The following is a 20,978-nucleotide window of genomic DNA, read 5'->3' on the forward strand; positions in this document are numbered from 1 at the left end:
CACTGCTATTTACGAAGAACTGGAGGGTCACAGAAAGAAACGGATGTTATATTCGTGATCTACGCAAAAAATAACTCTAGAAAAGGATAGTCTCATTTCCGTTTTTTTTCATTGTTATACAGTGTTATTCAAACATTTGCAGCTTATGTGGTAATAATGAAGCGAGACATATTCATACCTGACAACATGGAATATAAATTTTTGTTGTGATGTTGATAAGAAGATAGTATCCTAGACCAAAAATTTGATATAAGAATCCGACCTAAGGTTTTATGTAGGAGACACAGGAACTCTAATTATATACTATCTATTCATACACCAATTGCTTTTTCCCCCTTACAAGGGAGGTAGCCAAGTCAAAAGGCAAGTACCCACTCCCACCCATTTCAGTCCGACCCATTCCACTCCCATCCACCAATATTTTCTTCCCTCTCATCCTAGCCCCTTATGGATGACATAAAATAAATGACAGTGAGGTAATTGCCTGAATCATATCGAAAAGATCCACTAGGGTGTTGTTGCAGTCTGTTGGTCTACAAAATTTTGTTTTCAAAATTAGAATGAGACGAGGTTCTTGTATCTCGAAACTGATGGGTGGTGTTATCAATCTACTGATATAGCTCGCAGTAGTGTTATATCCCTTATGCGAGATGAGACTGTCTGTTCCCGCAAGAAACGTATTCAAATTTATATTGGTGACTCTCCCACGCTGTGACGGCGCCACAGCAACGATAAAAGCGGTTGTGCCATTATCTAATTATTTTGCAAGGTATTTTGGTTCATGAAACAGGAATGGAAAGGATGTCTCGCGTAAACTCCTAATTTTACCATATAAAAGTGTGTGTGTGTGTGTGTGTGTGTGTGTGTGTGTGTGTGTGTGTGTGTGTGTGTGTGTGTGTGTGTGTGTGTGTGTGTGTGTTTACCTGGAAATGAGAAACATTTGTTGAATTCCATCTCTTACTCCCCAGAGCATCAAAGAAACGTGACACTGACAATAAGGATCAAACATTTCAAGTAAACAACGTTTGTTGAATCAAGTAAATTTTAATGAAACATCATGTGAGGACGTAGTTTTTATTAATACGACGTTTCGCTTGTCAGAGCTTTATCAAGTACATGAATACAAGTGCATGTGCTTGATAAATTTTTAACAAGCGAAACTACGTACTAATAAACGCTTTGTCCTCGCATTGTGTTTGTTTTGACAGACTTGTTGTCAACTGCCAATTATATACAAATCTTATCTATATCCTCATCATTAATTGGAGATATACGGCTGGGAGCGCGCTGCTTCACTTACACGCAGGCACCAGTCCCCACGGTCTCTCCGACCAACCTCCCATGCAGACACTCTTTCCACTCCAAAACAACTCTCGACAGTTTCAACCAACCTGCCCTAGTCATGAATTCTGCGGGCGTCTCCTTCGTCTCCTCCATCGAGGGTTGTCTCTTGTGGAGACAACCCTGTGAGTAGGATCAGCACCAGGGAAACGTTTCACATGTCCATATAGCCAGAGTTGACGAATTCGTGGCCTAGATTGAGTCTCATAGTACAGTTTCTGGTTTGACACGAAGTCATTCCAGCGATACTCCATGATTCTCCGGAGGCACTTAGTACCAAAGACATCGGGATGCTTCTTCAAGTCAGCACTCAATGTCAATATCTCACAGCTGTATAGCAAGACAGGGAGTACATGTCACTTTTGTATCTTAGTCATCCTACATAGATAACGATAACGTCACATACTCTAGTTGAGAGTCCATAATACCATGGATCGTGTCAATTCTTCGAAGTACTTTGTGACATGACCCACCACTGTTATGCATTAAACTACCAAGGTATGTCAAACTTTCCAAGACATCATTGTCCTCGCCAGTAAGTCCACAAACTCCTGAACCTTGGTCTTGGTCCAGTAGACCTCAAGTCCAAGTCGTCTCGCCTCTCTGTGCATTGACTCGAGGGCCTTCAAAGACTCCACAAGTAGAACTGCATCATCATCAAGTACAAGGTCAGTGACCTTGGTATTTCCAATCGATGCTCCGGAACGACATTGACCAATAACTCTTTTTCATACCCAGTCCATGAAGGTGTTGAAAATTGTTGGGGTGAGGACACACCCTTGCCTCCCTCCTGAATTGGTAGAAAAGAAGCTAGACACGCCTCCTCCGTACTAATTTACAGCACTCTGTGTCCAAAAGAATAAGCCATATTTCAAGTCAATTATCCTTGTAGGAATCCTATGGATCCGCAGAAGATTTCAAAGACTCCACCATGCACCGAGTCAATCACCTTCTTGAGACCAACATAAGCTGCATAAAGCCCCTGTTGAAATTCACGTTGGCACTCCACAAGATGGTTAATCCCAGGTCTTTTTCAGATCTCACTTTCTTTACTTCTTTGCACCAATTTTATATTGTTCTTTTTTACTTTTTTCAAAATTCCATTATGCTACATTTCGTAATGTTGAAGTCCACTTCCCACTTCTGTCTCCATTCCCTGTTCAGATCTCTGTGTAGTGTGTGTGTTTATGTGTGTATGTGTGTATTTACCTAGTTTTATCTTACGGGAAGAGGAGCTACGCTCCTGGTGCCCCGTCTCTGTATCTCGCCATATCTAATTTGCTCTTAAATTCGTGTATTGTTTTTGCACACACTATTATTTCGTTTAGTGTGGAAAGCTGTTTTTTCATGTCTCTTCTATAACTGTCCTTTTTGAGTTTCTTTCCATGTCATCTTGTGTTTCTCTTATCCCAATTTAGTAAGTCGTCTCTATCAACTTTCATAATTATGTAGATGGTCACCAAATCACCTTCCTCTCCTCTTTGTGCCAGAGGTAATTCTAATTTTTTACAATATTTTTTCATATGACAGTTTTGATAGTGCTGGGACCATCTTCGTAGCTGTTCTTCAGATATTTTATCCATCAGCTTTTTACAAGTTTTTCACAAATTTTAGCTACCGTGCTTGTCAGGGAAACCGGTCTGTAATTTGTTGGGTCTTCCTCATATCCTCCTTTATAAATTGGTATGATATCAGCATTTTTCCAGTTATATAATTTGTCTGTTCTTCTTTACATCCTATTAATATCCAATTTCCTATTCCATCCGGGCAGTGCGATTTCCTGACATCAAGGTTTATTATTTGATCCATTATTTCTCTCCGTGTTACTCTTATTCCGTCATGGGGGGAAGGGTTCGATTCTCTTCCTTCATACCCATGTTGCATTTTTTTCTCTAGTGAAAACCGACTTGTATGTTGGTACACGACGTTCACCTCCTGCATTTCACTTGTCTTAGCTGCCTCCCTAAGACAAGTGAAATGCAGGAGGTGAACGTCGTGTACCAACATACTTGCTCGAGTGGTGACTGCAGTCGCCTAAATTCTCGGTACATTGGCGTCACCACTACAACACTGTCTAAGAGAATTTCAGCACATCTGCAGGACGGCGCCATAAGAAGACACTACTTGTACGAGCATGGACTAACACTTAAGAGACACCATATGGAAGGCACCACCGCCATCATTGAAAGAAACAATGACACCAGAAGACTAAAGATGACAGAAGCGGTGCTAATTTACAATCAAAAACCCGCTATTAATATACAGCAGCAACCTGAAACGTCGTTACCAACGAGAAGACAGAGGATGCACCCCGCGCGCTGATTGGCGGGCGGACGTTTGGGCACTCCGCTCTCCGTCGATATATACCGCCACACGATCAAACCGCGTCATTCTCTGTCAACAATTCAACCAGACAACACCTCCTGAAGATGGCTAATTAGAGCCGAAAGACGTCTAGAGGAAAACACCATGGACTTCAGTACTCTACTCAGAAATCTGCATCCAGACGACCGCACATTAGTGCGTAACATAGAAAAGATATTCTATAAACAGAATAATGCTATCTCAGCTGTTGACTTTAACAACGCATATATATATATATATATATATATATATATATATATATATATATATATAGATATATTCTAATAAGAACACGGGTACGTGTGTTCACTTATGCAAAGTAGACTACTTGGAAAAAAGAATGCATTTATAAAATTCATTGCAAAATGTGTAATCAATTTTACATAGGTCAAACTGCCAAACCCTTAAACATTAGAATTGAACAACACAATAAAAATTTTAGGGATGGCAATCATTCTAGTGGTATTTTCAAGCATATTGAATTAAATAATCATCCAGTTGATTGGGGTAATGCCCAGGCAATCTATTATACCAACAACATAATAGCAAGAAATTTAATAGAGTGCAGTTTGATTCATACCACCAGTAATCAAAATACCAACCTACATAAAGGCTTGTACAAACTTGATAATTTCATTTGTCAAGAAATTAGTAAGATAATATCAGGTAAAATGTAACCCAACGAATTGACCTAATGTCGCCCTATATCATTAATAGAAACAGTGACCCTGGCGACTGTGACCTGATGTCGCCCCACCATATTAAGATAATTGACAATGACCTTCCGCTCTCCAGGGGGTAATTGGCGCTACGCTTATTCAAAATGTCCTTGTTCCTTTGTATCATGTATATATTTTCTATGTATTCCTATCACTATGTACTTGTTGCACTGAAGATGTAATATACGAAAGCGCTCTGCTTCGTTAGTTTCTTTTTTCCAAGTGGTCTACTTTGCATATATATATATATATATATATATATATATATATATAATATATTTATATATATATATATATATATTATCTTCCCCGCGTATTTTTCCTGTTTTTGCTTTGGGACATATTTTTCCACTCCTTTGTATATTTTCATAAGAATCATTAATTTTTATTCCACTTGTGTTTTTCCCTTGTAGAATTTTTCCCAGTTTGCCTTAAGAACTTTTTCTCAATTTTCTCAAAGTCCGTTTTACTATACATCAGTCTTCCCTTTCTGTGTTTCTCATTTCTCTTTATATATATTTCCTCCTTTAGTTCTAACTCGAGTAGTATGTGGTCACTCTTCGCAATTGGTGTCTTGTATTCAATTTTATCTACTATTTCAGGTTCTGACGTAAATAATAAATCTAGTTTCGACGGTTCTTTGTTATTTATAAATCTAGCGTTTTCTTTTTACCCATTGTGTCATTGTATATTCTATAGTCATTTCAAATAATACATTTCCCCATTGATCATCTTCACTTTTCACTGCCATATCTTCCCAACATATTTCTTTGCAATTAAAGTCTCCCATGAATATTGCTTTATTTCCATCCTTCAGCATCTCGTTTAATGAGGATTTTGTATCCTCTAACATTTTGGAATAGTCTCTCTCTAAGACTTCGTTTATGGAAGCACATAAATCACTGCAAACTTTGTGCTTTTCATGTCACTATCTTCAACTCTTATTGAGATTATCTCTATACTGTTCTCTCCATATGTAACTTTCGTCACATTTAAATTTTTCTTAACCAGGAACATGACTCCTCCACCTTGTTTTTTCTCCCTATTTCTATGCCAATGATAATATAATCCATGACCAACATTGTTTGGTACTAGTGGACCCCTTAATTTTATTACTACAATTCCCATTATGTCTGGTTTTGCTTCTGACAGGTAATTGTTTAGTTTATTCAATCCTGAGATTAATCCATCTATGTTGGTATAAGCCAATTTTGATTTTCTGTTCCTTCCATCTCGTCCTCTGAATCTTTGGTTTTATTTTTCTCGAACCAACAAAAATTCAGTCTCATATTTAACACTCTGCAAAAGGACCGTGTTGTCTCGGTCTCCGTTCTTTTCTCGTTTTTTTTTTTTTTTTAACCCCTTTTATTAATGTCGTATTTTTTTCTCTTTCCTCGTCATTCATGTCTCTTTTTATCCATATATTACTTCTCAAGAAGTAATATATTGCTACACACTTTTCATTTTGTCTAATATATCTCTTACTATTTTTTTTCCCTTAATTACCTTAATGACAGCATCTTCGGCCTTCTCCTGCATTTGCTGATGAACTATTTCTTTAAAAATGATTGTATCCTCTTTGTCTTTTTTCCAATAATTTCTTAACTTTTGCAAATTATCGTTTCTTATGCTTTTTCCTGCTTCCACGGCCATTGCTTTTATTCGGTCATCCACCTCTTCCTCATGGTCTCGTTATTTGTGTTTTCAATATTTATCAACCTCTCATATTTACTTTTTAACTAGACCATTTTTTTTTTTTAGGGTACTTAACTCTTATTTCCGTGTTTACTTTTTTAAGTCACATCCTTGTTTGGGTCTTTGTTCGTCTTCCATAGATCGTCAGTTTCTCCCCTCCATGAATCGTTCATATTTCTTATGTCCCCTTCAATGTCTATAACTACTAAAGAACATTTTTTCGTAACAACTAAATCCAGAAAAATTATCCTCATCGCTATCATCAAGTAGAAACCTTTTCGTGCCTCTTGGTGATCTAAAACCTATGTTTGTATTTTGGTTCGCCCTTGCGCCGGTAGATGGCTCTGGGTACATGTTTAATTTGTAAAGCGACGGGCAGCCATCTTATGGCCCGTCATGGTTTTCTTCCATTTCACTTGAATTACACACTATTTACATTGTAAATTGATAATTCTGGGTCTCCACAAGCACTCCCATTCCCATATATCATACCCTAGGTATTGTATAATGGTATCACTGAGGAGTTTCGTTTTTTGAAGTGTTTCAGGAGTGCCAATATATGCGTGTTGTCACTATGACGAACGACGTGTGTGTGTATGTGTGTGTGTGTATTCACTTGGTCTTTGGATCACGTGTTGGACTCGTGATCGACAGCTATTTCCCTCCTGGAAGAGAGCTCAGAGCTTGTAGGTCCGATCTATGGGTAATGCTATGACCTTGCACACACACACACCCCTAACTCCCCTCCCACGAGAGTTAGAGTAACGACCCGAGGCACAGCGATACCGAAATAATTTCGGCCCTGGGCAGGATTCGAACTGGGTACTGGGAGCACTTCTACTTCCCAGTTCAGCTCGCGCGCGCGCGCGTGTGTGTGTGTGTGTGTGCGTGTGTGTGTGTGTGTGTGTGTGTGTGTGTGTGTGTGTATGTGTGTGTGTGTGTGTGTGTGCGTGTGTGTGCGTGTGTGCAGATGGAGAGATGTTAATAAAAGAGACGGCAATAAGAGAAATATGAGCAGAATATTTTAGGGAGTTGCTAAATGTGAAGAAGAATAGGGAGGGAAAGGTAGCTGCAGTGGGAAGAGTTAAGAAAATGGTAGTGATGAATGAGGAAAATGGAGTAGAAATAAGAAAAGCTGAGGTGAAAGCAGTTATTAAAATGATGAGAGGAGGTAAAGCACCTAGGTTGGATAAGTGTCATACGGAGTGTCTAAAAAGTGAGGTACAGTGATGGTGGACGACTGGCTGGTGAGGTTGTTTAATGTTTGTATAAAAGAGAGTAGAGTACCGGAGGACTGGAGTGCCTGTATAGTTCATCTTTATAAGGGGAAGTGGGACAAGTGTGAGTGTTATAGTTTTCGAGGGATCAGTTTGTTAAATGTAGTTGTGAAGGCATATGGGAGAGCCTTGATTGAGAGGATTAGAAGAGGAAATAAAGGTAAGGAATAGTGTGGGATTATAACAGGTAGGGGTTGTGTAGATCAGATTTTTGTGGCAAGACAGATATGTGGGAAAGCTCTAGGAAAACGTAAGGATATTTTTGGGCCTTTATGGATTTAGAAAAAGGTTTATGAGAGGGTAGATAGGAAGACACTGTGGAAGGTATTGCAGATATATGGGATAGGAGGAAAGCTGTTAAGAGCAGTCAAGAGTTTTTAGGAGAGTAGTAGAGCCCGTGTTAGAATTAGAAATGGAGAGAGTGAGTGGTTTGAGGTAAAGGTGGGACTGCGTCATGGATGTGTTATGTCACCTTGGCTGTTGAATGAATACATGAATGGGGTGGTCCGAGAGGTAAACGCAATGGTAATGGGTCAGGGATTGGATATGGTTCAACAAAATGGAGAAAAAGAGAGAGAGAGAGAGAGAGATAAGTCAGTTGTTGTTTGCTGATGACACTGGGCTTGTGGCATGATCAGACAAGAGATTAAGGAAATTAGTGACAGAGTATGGGAAGATGTGCGAAAGAAGGAAGATGAAGATAAGTGTGGGTAAATGTAAGGTAATGAGATGTACAAGGGGAGAATGTGGCAGCAAATTGGAAGTGAGGATTAAGAGAGAGAGGCTACAGGAAGTGGATAACTTTATATACTTGGGGCGAATGTGGTGGGAAAGGGAGGAGTGGAAGTGGAGGTAAAATGTAGACTGAGAGAAGCAAGTAAATGCCTTGGGTAAATAAAGATTTTAATGAGAAATAGACATTTGGTAATGAATGCTAAGAGGAGATTGTGCCAACAGCACTGTATGGGGCAGAAACATGGAACATAAGAGAGGGGTAGAAGAGTTTAAATGTGTTTAAGATGAAATGACTGAGAAGTATGATAGGGGTAACTAGGTTGGATAGTGTGAGAAACGAGGAGGTAAGGAGGAGAACGGGGGTGGAGAGGGAGTTGGGATATAGGGTGGATGAAAACGTATTAGGATAGTTTGGACACATGGAAGGAATGTGTGAAGAAAGATTAGTAAAAGAGTTATGGAAAGCAGAAGTGGAAGGGGTGAACATGAGGGGGCAAATAAGAATGAGATGGATGGGATAAAACGGGCATTGGGAAAAAGGGGAATGTCTGTGGAGGAAGGACGGGAGGGGACAGAAGATAGGGGTGAGTGGAGAATGGTTGTGTATGAATGATGTTGTGATGCAAAGAAAGGAGTGGGCGGGGGATGGGGGAGTGAGGGAGCAAATGTGAAGGATATTTTGACGCAGCCCGAAGGGATTGCTCCTCGTCTTCTCTTTTTCTGCATGAGGGGACGGAGAGGGGCGGTCGCCGATTAGATTACAAAGGATTACAAAGGCGGAGCATACCGACAGGAGACCTTTTGATCCATATCTAGGTCGGATGCGAAAAAAAAATTCATACTAATAATAAAATTATAAATAAAAACTATAATAATGTGAATAACAAATAAAATACATAAATAAATGCATAGGTATAGTTAAATAATAAACAAACAGGTAAATAGTAAATAATAATAAATTGACATATAACTAATAATATATGAAAATCAGACAGACAAAAGATAACAAAACAAAAACAAATAATATAAGATAAATTATAATAATTACAGCATCTTACTTAGGTATTTATCTAAATGATTCTTAAAGCTTCGAATTGAACTACATTGCACTACCTGTGCAGGAAGTTTATTCCATTCATTAACTACACGGTTGGCAAAGTTGTTTCTACCCACTTCCAAATTGAATCTATTTCCGGACAGTTTGAGACTATTGTTTCTTGTCTGATTCTCATTCAATGTAAAAATTTTGTCACTTTTGATGTTGTCAATTCCCTTTAAAATCTTAAAGACCTGTATCAAGTAACCTCTGAGTCTACACTTTTTTAGGGAAAACAGATTCATGTGTTTTAGTTTTAGTGTTAAATTTCATTAGCCACTTTTCAGACCATTGCTGTAATTTATTTAATCTTCTTGAATATCTAATTGGTTTAAGTGATCATTTGCCACTCCGCACAGTTTTGTATCATCAGCAAATTTGGAAACAGTAGATTTTAGTCCATGGTCTATATCATTTATATATATACTATGAATAGAAGTGGTCCAAGAACGGAACCCTGAGGAACTCCACTTGTAAAAATTTTCCATCTAGAAGTTTTTCCATTTAAAACAACTCTCTGTTTTCGACCATTCAACCAATTACTAGTCCAACTTAATAGGCTACCACTTATTCCGTGTAAAGCTAATTTAGTAAGTAGTCTTTCGTGTGGGACGGTATCAAAAGCTTTTGCAAAGTCTAGATATATTAAATCTATATTGTTTCTTTTGTCATAATTCGAGATAACTGTGTTGTAGAATTCGAGTAAGTTAGTCACGCAAGAACGTTTCCGTCTGAAACCATGCTGGCTATCATTTATCAAACAGTTACTTTCTAAATGATGTTCGATAGCATCTCTGATGATAGTTTCCATTATTTTTCCTACGATTGAAGTCAAACTTTTTGGCCTATAGTTATTTGGTTTCTTTTTGTCACCTTTTTTGAATATGGGAGTAACGTTAGCTAGCTTCCATTCTCTTGGGACATCTCCGGATATGATGGATTTCTTGAAAATAATTTCTAATGGAACAACAATCTCATTTTTAATTTCCTTTAAGATTCTTGGATGCCAACCGTCAGGCCCTGGTGTTTTATTAACTTTGAGTTTGTCTATACACCTTTTAATTTTTTCTTTTGTTATATTTACCGTAGTAAGTTTACCCTAGACTTTTCACAGGTTTCAGTTTGGAATTCACTTTGAGGTGTTTCGTTTACGAATACCGAGCTAAAATAATAGTTTAGGATATTACACATTCCTTCATTTGAATATTCAAGTTGACCGTCAGCAGATAATAGTGGACCAATGTGATTCCTAACAACATTTTTATCTCTAATGAAACTATAGAATTCTTTGGGATTCTCTTTGGATTTATCAGCGATGTTCATTTCGTATTGTCGTTTTCTTTTTCTTATTGTCTTTTTTAAATCTCTCTGTATTGATACATAAGTTTCATAGTCATTAGATGCACCCGAGCACTTATATTTCTTATAAGCCTGTCTCTTTTTAGCAATACTTTTTTCAGTTTCTTTGTCGAGCCACTTTGGGCGAGCCTAATTTGGGGGACGTCTGTCCTTAAAAGGAATGTAAGTTTGAATCATACCTGGATGAAGAAATGGTGAAGAAAATACTAATCACTTTGATAAGACCAAGATTGGAATATGCAGCAACGATGTGGTCACCAAGTACAAAAAATGTATAAAAAAAACTTGAAAGAATACAAAGAGGAATTACAAAATTGGCACCAACACTCTCAAAACTATCATATGAAGAGAGCCATCAAAACTTGAGCTACAGACACTAGAGCAAAGAAGAGAGAGAGGAGATTTGATAGCTATTTACAGAATCTTGAAAGGCATAGAAATTATTGATAGAGAGAATCTAATAAAATGGGATGATAGAAATACAAGAGGATACGGAAAGAAAATCAAGGAAGACAGCTATAGGAGAGATCTGAAAAAGACCAGCTTTCCTCACAGAGTAATAGACAGTTGGAACAAGTTAGATGAGAAAGTAGTGTGTGCAAAAACAATACATAAATTTAAAAATAGTTTAGATAAAATGAGATATGAAGACGGGACACTACGAGCATAGCTCCCCTTCCCGTAAAATACAACTAGGTAAATACAACTAGGTAAATACACACACACACACACACACACACACACACACACACACACACACACACACACACACACACACACACACACACACACACACACACACACAAGGGATATAGAAATGGCAGATATTATGAACAAACATTTTAAATCTATATTCACCAAAGAGGACAAAAAAAAAAAATCTATAATACTGTGATCAAAGAATTTAAGTAAGATTTCCTACAGTGAAGGAATTAAGTATTACTTAGAATGAAATAAGGAATCAAGTCACATGGCCCGGACGGATTTGCAAACTGGATACTGAAGGAATGTATAGACGAACTAACAGGAAAAATATAAAAAATAATTGAATGCTCACTGAAAGAAGGAAAACTACCAGAAGACTGGAAAAATGCCAATATAGTGCCAATATATTAGAGGGGAAATAAGGAAAACCCAACAAATTATAGACCGGTGTCCCTAACGAGTACAATAGTTCAAATTTATGAGAGAATCATCAAAGATAGATGGACAAAATATCTGGAGGAGAATAATATATTGAACCCGAAGCAATTTGGATTCAGACAGGGAAGATTATGTACCACTAATTTGATTTGTTTTTATTCAAGATTGCTAGATATATTGCAGGAAAGCGATGGCTGGGCAGACTGTGCATTCCTGGACCTACAAAAGGCATTTGATAGGGTACCACACAGAAAATTGCTATATAAACTGGAAACAATAGGAGGCATACATGGGAAACAATTGAATTGGATGAAGGACTTCCTACATGGAAGAAAAATGAGAGTAGTTCTCAGAGACAAATATTCAAAATGGGAAGAAATGAGTAGTGTACGTTCCACAGGGGTCAGTACTAGCTCCGATAATGTTTGCTATATATGTAAATGACATAGATGAAGGCATTGAAAGTTACATGAACTGACGCCAAATTATTAAAGAGTATAAACTCCGAAATGGACTGTGACTCATTACAGAGTGATCTGAACAAAGTCTCAGTGTGGAACAAGAGATGGGAGGAGGTAGAATTCAACATCAAGAAGTGTAGTATAATTAAATTTGGGAAAAGGAAGAAGAAAATATCAGAACAGTATAAAATTGACGGAAAAGAAGTAAAGAAAGTAAATTCTGAAAGGCACCTAGGAATAATTATCACCAAAGACATGTCCCCAGATAGACATATAAACAAAATACTTGGAGAAACATACAATTTGTTGAGATCAATAAAGGTGGCCTTTAATTACCTGGATAAGAAAATGATTAAGAACATATTACAAACACTGATAAGTCCAAAACTGGAATATGCAGCGCTGATATGGTCACCCAGTACAAAAAAAATAATATAAGAAAATTAGAAAGAATACAAAGAGCAACGACAAAGATGGTCCCAACACTTTCAAACCTGATATATGAACAAAGACTGGCCGAACTGGAATTGCCGACCCTGGAACAAAGAAGAGAACGAGGGGACCTACTAACCATCTACAGAATTATGAAAGGAAAAAACGCCTCAATAGAGAGGACTTATTAAAGTGGGACAGAGGAAAAACAAGAGGACATGCAATGAAACTCAAAAAGGATAACTGCAGAAGAGACCTGAAAAAGAACAGCTTCCCACACAGAGTGATAGATATATGGAACAAATTGGATGAAAAAATAGTGTGTGCAAACACAATACAAGAATTTAAGAACAAACTTGATCTTGTGAGATACAAAAACGGGTCACCACGAGCATAGCTCCCCTTCCCGTATAATATAACTAGGTAAATACAACTAGGTAAACACACACACACACACACACACACACACACACACACACACACCAACACGACTCGGTGGCGCAGTTGGTAGAACGATGAACTACTAGCATGGTGGTGCGCGTAGTGCTTGGTTCGAATCCTGCCCAGGGCCGAAATTAATTTCGGTACAGCTGCGCTTCGGGTCGTTACTCTGACTCTCGTGGGCGGGGAGTTGGGGGTGTGTGTGTGTGAAAGGTCATAGCATTACCCATAGATCGGACCTACGAGCTCTGAGCTCTCTTCCAGGAGGGAAATAGCTGTCGATCACGAGTCGAACACGTGATCCAAAAGACCAAAGACCAAGTGAATACACACACACACACACACACACACACACACACACACACACACACACACACACACACACACACACACACACACACATATATATATATATGTATATAAATATATATATATATGTATTTTCATGTATATACACATTTATATATATATATATACATATGTATATATATATACATATATATATATATATGTATACATACATATATATATATACATATATATACATATATATATATATATATATATATACATATATATATATATATATATACATATATTTATTGGGCGAGGCTGTTTGGGCGCAGACGTTTGGGCACGGCCGTTTGGCCGACAGTCAGGCGCAGTCGTTTGGGCGTCAGCTGATTTGGCACCAGCCAAATTTATATATTCAATTTTTTTTATAACTGGGAATGGCATGAATATATTAATTCATAATCATTCAACGTTAGAACTTAAAAAGAAGTTTTAAAAAATTCTATTGAAAAAATAAAAACAGGCTCATAGAAATGCACTAAAAACCGTAACATAGCTTTGTTTAGTTCATTTGGTAATTATGAGCAAGGCTTCTCAAGTACCTCGACAGCATCCGTGTTTTCAAATCTAAGAACAGTTGCATGCATTCTTCTGTCTGCATCTCTATATATATATATATATATATATATTAGTTTCTGTGGACGTTCATGACCGCACAGTAACTTTTCATAATATGCATCTCTACCTTTCTGTACTTTACGCAGGCCATAAATTAATTTCCATATGGTGGGATGTTGCATGCCAAATTCGTATTTAAGTCGACGGTGGGCTGCCTCAGTATTATTGTTTGTGCGGTCTTCCCCATTTAGGGTTGAGTCACACTATCGGTCCGGTCGCGCTCCACTCCCGCTCCGCTCTCGGTCCGGTCCAATATTGTCTCATTAATTTCAATGGAAGCATTCACACTGGCGCTCTCGCTCCAGTCTCGCTCCGGTTTCGCTCCGGTCACGGTTCCGTCAAAAGATATTTTTACTGGAGCGAGACCGGAGTGTGACTGGACCGTGAGCGCCAGTGTGAACTCAGTTGCCACGGTCCTGCTCCTCCTGCTCCACTCCAGTCGAGATTCAGCCTTCATATAAGCAAGTAGTGTTACCTTCTGTCCTACCAAACCATGGATAATCCAAAGGAAACACCACAATGGGATCATGAGAAAGTTAGAAAAATGATAAAAATAAATTTTCTTTTTGTTTATCACTGATACAATGACAATGCGTACAGCGAGGATATTCATAAGCACCAACTGAATAAAATATAACCCACAAAACTTACTTTAATTTTGTGGATTTAGATGAAATGCTAATAGAATTAGTCAAAAAGTAAACCAGAGCTGTATGACCTGACTTCGCTGCACTACAGTGATAATGTTTGCATACTTATCATATCAGACACATTATTAACCGAAGAAAGAAATTCCATATGTATAATAACAACCTATTATCCACTGCGGAAATGCATCTCCTTAGCTCACTCAACAAATATTCCCACACAAGTTTGTTTGTCTACTTATATTTTATCATTTTGCCAAGGGATTGAACCAGCTGGGGAGCTGAAATAATCTTTCAGTGTTTCTCTCGCGCCAAAAACCTCCTTTGTAGCATTTCCCCCTCTTCCTCTCATTGGACGTACTGTGTTTGATGGAGGCATGACAACAGTATCTGGTAATGCAACAGCATTTGGGTGTATCAGATTGTGAAGTATGCATGTTGTTGTAATGATTGCATTAGCGTTAGAAGGCATAGCTTTAAGTTTCCTTAAATATATTCTGAAGGTTTGCACTAGAATACCAAATGTGCACTCAACTATCCTCCTGGCTCTAGATAATCTATAATTAACAATCCTCTTCTCTACCTTATGTTCAGTCTGTGAACCTGGGTAGGGCCTCATCAAATTTCTCTTCAGCGGGAAAGCCTCATCTCCCACTATAACGTATGGTGCAAGCACATCAGTGCCAGGAAGTGCAGCATCTTCTTGTACATTTCAAGTCATCCTCAATTTTGGATAGTATTTTCTCAAATGTTCCTTTGTTCATTCTGAAATAGCTGTGGAATTTACTCTCATCATCAATAAGACGAGGATACAGAGTATGAAATTCTCCTTCAGTCTTCCTATCTTGCAACGTAGGATGAACCCACAATCTCTTTCTTTTTCTATTTTTTTTTTCCTTCTTCTTCTTCATCAAGTGCAATAGCGATTATTGCCAACTCGGCGTCAGAAAAGTCACACATCCTTCGTAACTGATGGTAAGACTTCTACTGGTGTCGAGGGAGGGGGGATGACGGGAACGAGAGGGGGCCGATAGTGTGAATACCTCAGAACTGAGAGCGGAGCGCGACCGGACCGATAGTGTGAATCAACCCTGAATACCTCAGAACCGGAGCGGAGCGAGAGTGGAGCGCGACCGGACCGATAGTGTGAATCAACCCTTAGCGTTCTCTGATAAAGGTTCCAAATTTCAGGAAGAAATAGAGGAGTTCGTTTTCCATTCTCTCGTCTGTTCTGACGACCAACATACGTATCTTCAAACCAGTTGAGTAAATCTTGAAGTTTTTGCGGCAGTTCGGTCGCTAGAGTATCCAGATATTCATCGATCTTGTTCAAAGGCACAAAGGCAATGGCAATAATCATTTTAGCTTTTAACGCAAAATCTGGATCAGTGTTAAATAAACAAGTGAACCCCAGTCTAGCTAGATGTTTTTGCATATTTTGAGCTAAATGAAAAAAAAAATCCTTTTATTTGAACATCAGGGAATCTTTCCTTCATAGCACTGTGTGCAGCATGTTCAAAATCGCAGACGATTGAACTGGGTTTCAAGTTGGGTTCTATTTCTTTCAATAACTCGAGCATTTTCATGTATGTGGTGCGTTGCTTGTTGGGCAATAGAGCATATATAAATCTGACAAAAGAGGCTGGGAGCAATACTGAATATGCCATTGGCAAACCACATATCAGATGTCACTAAGTGCTGTAGCCAGCTTTGTCTCCCGAAGATTATTATCCGGTCGTGACCTGGTCCACTATCACACAGTAAAAAAAATTCTTCCACTCCTGGTTGAGGGACATATATTCTGTAGCATTCTGGCACAAACAATTGCTGTGAGTCAGCTGGATTGGTGGGGGCAATTGTTACTGAATTACGCTTCCTCCGTATTATTTTCCTCAAAGCAGACATATTAGGAATGGCAGCTGGACTAGACTGGGATGTCTGTCAAACATTCATTAACAACTACATTCGGTGATTCAAGGGTTTCCTCTGCTCTCTTTTTCATATTAGTTTTCACAAGTGCAACTTCTACTTGTGCAGCACGGGCTTCATGCAAATGGCTGTTCAACTCTTTCACCACCTCTCCAGTTTAGGTATGGAGCCGTGCCTTGCACCGATTTATTTGCTCACAACGCCAATATTTCAACTCCCTGTCAGCTTTGCTTGTTTTGTCAAAGACGTATAGGAATCCGTTGTGAGTAAATTTTTCTTTACCACGTTTTGTTAACACCTTTTCAGCCATCATATATGTAAAACAAAAGTTTTTAGTTAAAAAGATTGGTAAAAGAGCGAAACACTTGCGACAGCACTAACAGCTAACTCAACTGAGGCTAAGGACTGACGGACTCAACTCAGAGGTCATTCGTTGGCAGGAATAAAAGCGCCCTCTTATACGTACGAGTAGCCTGAGCAAACAGCTAAATGAGGAGAGAGCTAGTTTTTCTGTTTCTAAATATGTATCTACGAGTAGCCTAAGCAAACAGCTAACCGAGGAGAGAGCTAGTTTTCCTGTTTCTAAATATGTATATCATCTTTCAATTTATAACCGATACATTGTAATTTTGTCCATACAGGCAGATTTATAAAATAAATTTTATAAGAAAATAAAAAATAAAATAAAAAATGTTCTTGGCGCCAAAACAGCCGTCGCCAAGTAGTCTGGTGCCAAAACAGCTGGCCCCCAAACGGCCGTGCCTAAACGGCCACGCCCAAACGGCTGCTTCACAATTTACCCTACTCATAGGGTAAGAAAATAATAAATACACAATTAGCCATCACTTTTAATGAAGTATGCATATATATATATATTTATATATATATATATATATATATATATATATATATATATATATATATATATATATATATATATATATATGCATACTTCATTAAAAGTGATGTTAAATTGTGATTTACTATTTTCTTAAATGTATTTTCCATATGCCTTACTATACTATATACTATATACTATATATATATATATATATATATATATATATATATATATATATATATATATATATGCATACTTCATTAAAAGTGATGTTAAATTGTGATTTACTATTTTCTTAAATGTATTTTCCATATGCCTTACTATGGGCGTATGTTTCTTTGAAAGGAGATTTATGACTTCAGTATTACCTTACCTTACCGTCGTGCCATATCCTCTTGGACTTCGGCAACCATGGAACGCCACCGTTCACGGTCCCTAGTTACTTGTAACATCTGTGCTGGTTTGAGTTGTCTTCCCGTCGCCCTCATCAGCCCGTCCATATACTTCTCCCTCTGCTTTCCTCTTGCTCTCCTTCCCTCCACCATTCCCGTCATCACCACCTCTTCCAACCCTTCCCTCCGCATTATATGTCCTAAGAATCGCAACTGTCTTTTCCTTATTGTTGTCATCAATTCCCTATCTGTCTCCATTTCTCTCAATACTTCTTCATTTGTTTTCTTCTCTTAATATCCACATTTCTGCTGCTTCTAAGTTTTCCTGCAATTTTTTGCTGATTGCCCACGCTTCTGAACCATATAATAGTGTTGACCATATAGATGTTTTAACTGTTCTTCTCCTTATATCTGTAGACATTTTCTTGTTTGTTAAAACCCCTTTCATTTTCTGAAACGTGCTTTTAGCTATCGCTATCCTTGATTTTATTTCTTTTTCATATCTACAATCTTCTATAGGTGGTACGTATTATTGCCGAAACCATTATTTTTGTTCTTATATCTTTTTCAGTGTTTGTTTGAATTCAATTCAGGCGTGTGAGTAAATAACTAGTACTCAAAAAGGAGCGAAGATCAGATCGTGAACGAGACGATGCAGTTGGTTTTTCATTGATAGTGCCTTATCAATCTTTATTCACTTTCCGTCACAAAATGTCACAGTTGCATCGTCAACTGGCTTATTATCTACTGCCCCTTTAAAGTGGGACAAACTTCATTAGTTTACAGCTTAAATCGGTGGAAAATATCAATCAAGTATAAAACACAAATATACGCACTTTTCAAGTATAGATAATACGTCCCTGATCTTATAATTCACATTAGTGTCCTGCACTCAAACCAAAACATGTCGAATATTTTTACATCATCTCTGCCATCTCGACATCTGAAATCAAATCTATTACCACACAAAACTTACGACTCACTCTAATTTCACGAACATTTTGTAGTGACGGGAGAAAAAAAAATTGTTTTACAGAAACAAATAGAAACAGAGGTAACACCTTTTAATCACTAGTTTTTGTAACATATGCTTTTCCGAAGCATTTGTTCATTCATATCACAAGCTATACATAACCTATAGTTTCACTCATTCACATATAGTCAGATTTGTTGCTATGCACTACTGAAAAACAGCAGAGTTGCGGGTGCAATGAATTGTGGAGACATCTTGGTTGAAATTTTTGCTTCACCAGCGATCACACAAGTGATTATCCATCAGGTTCCTATGAGGTTTATTTAAATATTACAATAACTCGCGTTTATTTATTCGGCATTTGTCTTCTATGAATGACAAGATTCCCTCTACATGATTATGATCACATTTCACCAATTTTTCATGTCTACATATAATAGATTGTTACTTGCGGCTGTGGTGGGCACCGGACTTTTGGTTCAGTAGTTGCATAAGGAGATTTTGCACTCAGCGAGGGCAGAGGCAGAAGCCTCAAAAACATCAGTAAACCGGGAAGAACTCAAAATGGCGTCATGTGGATGGGATTCAGCACTTTTCACCTCCTGCCTTCCCGTATGATTGGTACATTATTCCGGTACTGTTGTTGTACGTCATCCGGTATCATCAGCGCTTTCATGCAGGTGAGGAAGAGTTCGTTAACGAAGCAGTTCTCACTGAAACGAGAAGAACATGTGGTAGTTGAACACGCTTACCTTGAATGCATGTGTGCCATCTTTTGTGCTGGCTTCCATATATTTCCCACTGTGTTAATGTGAACATAGTTACACAAGCAATGTATGTCAATGCCACTCATATAGTCACAGGAATGGTTACACAAGTTTGGGTGATACTTAGTTGATCCTGAAGGATGACGTACCGGCATCTAAGATAGACTGATTTATCGCGGGACAAATTCTGACATTCATCGCAGACTCGAGAGAGGTCTGTGTAGATGTCTGAGTACGTGGAACGACCTCTGCACGAGAAGAAGTGGTCCCTGAAGTAGATGCTGCCCTCCACTTCAGTTTCATGCCAAGACACAAACACAAACGCAAGCAATGTTGCAGCAAGCCAGGAACGCTGGAAAAGGCAATGGGGTCGTTAAAGTGAGAGCACGCTAACTGTGAGGGACCGATTATTGTGTGATTAGGATTCAAAAGGTGAATAATTTCGATAAACTAACTAATATTTGAAAAATCATGCTTTTTCAGGAATTCAAGATTGGACAAGTGTAGTGTAAGAAACATTTGAACAAGAGAAACTGACTCGTGTGAGTGGGTAAATCATTGATATACCGAAAATACGTCCAAAGTGACCAAACCGATACGAGGTAAAAAATTATTCAAACATTTGCAGCTTATGTGGTAATAGTGAAGTGAGACATATTTAAACCTGGCAAGACAGAATATTAATTTTTGTTGCGACGATGATAAGAAGACATCCTGGACCAAAAACTTTGACATTAAAAGAGTCCGACCTAAGGTTTTATGTAGGAGACATAGGAACTCTAACTATATACTATCTATTTCTATACCAAGAACTTTTTTCCCCTTACATGGGAGGTAGCCAAGTCAAAAGGCAAGTACCCACTCCCACCCATTTCAGTCCGACCCATTCCACTCCCATCCACCAATATTTTCTTCCCTCTCATCCTAGCCCCTTATGGATGACCTAAAATAAATGACAGTGAGGTAATTGCCTGAATCATATCGAAAAGATCCACTAGGGTGTTGTTGCAGTCTGTTGGTCTACAAAACTCTGTTGTCAAAATCAGAACGAGACGATGTTCTTGTATCTCGAAACTGATGGGTGGTGTTATCAATCTACTGATATAGCTCGCACATATATGTGTTATATCCCTTATGCGAGATGAGACTGTGTCTGTTCCCGCAAGCAACGCATTCAAATTTATATTGGTGACTCTCCCACGCTGTGACGGTGCCATAGCAACGATAAAAGCGGTCGTGCCATTATCTTATTATTTTGCAAGGTTCATGAAACAGGAATGAAAAGGATGTCTCGTGTAAACTCCTAATTTTACTATGTAAACGCGTGTGTACGTGCGTGTATGTATGTGTGCGTGCGTGCGTGTGTGCATGAGTGTGTGTGTGTGTGTGTGTGT

The 20,978-nt window shown here is 38.3% G+C and overlaps 1 protein-coding gene across 1 annotated transcript; it reads right to left on the reverse strand.

The window, feature by feature from the left end:
• Positions 1-19,116: 19,116 nt before the first annotated feature.
• On the reverse strand, positions 19,117-20,719 carry LOC143021273 (vitellogenesis-inhibiting hormone-like). The gene is made up of 3 exons (XM_076178676.1): positions 20,556-20,719; positions 19,734-19,936; positions 19,117-19,530 (listed from the first exon to the last, which is right to left on the reverse strand). The coding sequence occupies exons 1-3, from the start codon at positions 20,562-20,564 to the stop codon at positions 19,413-19,415; spliced, it is 330 nt and encodes a 109-aa protein (XP_076034791.1). The 5' UTR covers positions 20,565-20,719; the 3' UTR covers positions 19,117-19,412.
• Between the last annotated feature and the right edge of the window lie 259 nt (positions 20,720-20,978).

Source organism: Oratosquilla oratoria, chromosome 41 (genome assembly GCF_046742065.1).
Source record: "Oratosquilla oratoria isolate Oo_2021 chromosome 41, ASM4674206v1, whole genome shotgun sequence".
NCBI lineage: Eukaryota > Metazoa > Arthropoda > Malacostraca > Stomatopoda > Squillidae > Oratosquilla > Oratosquilla oratoria.

Excerpts from the sequence above, each read along its gene's own strand:
- LOC143021273 (XM_076178676.1), bottom strand. Across the intron at positions 19,531-19,733 it reads TCAGTCTATCTTAGATGCCG|TGAGAACTGCTTCGTTAACG; the intron begins GTACGTCATCCT and ends TTCTCGTTTCAG.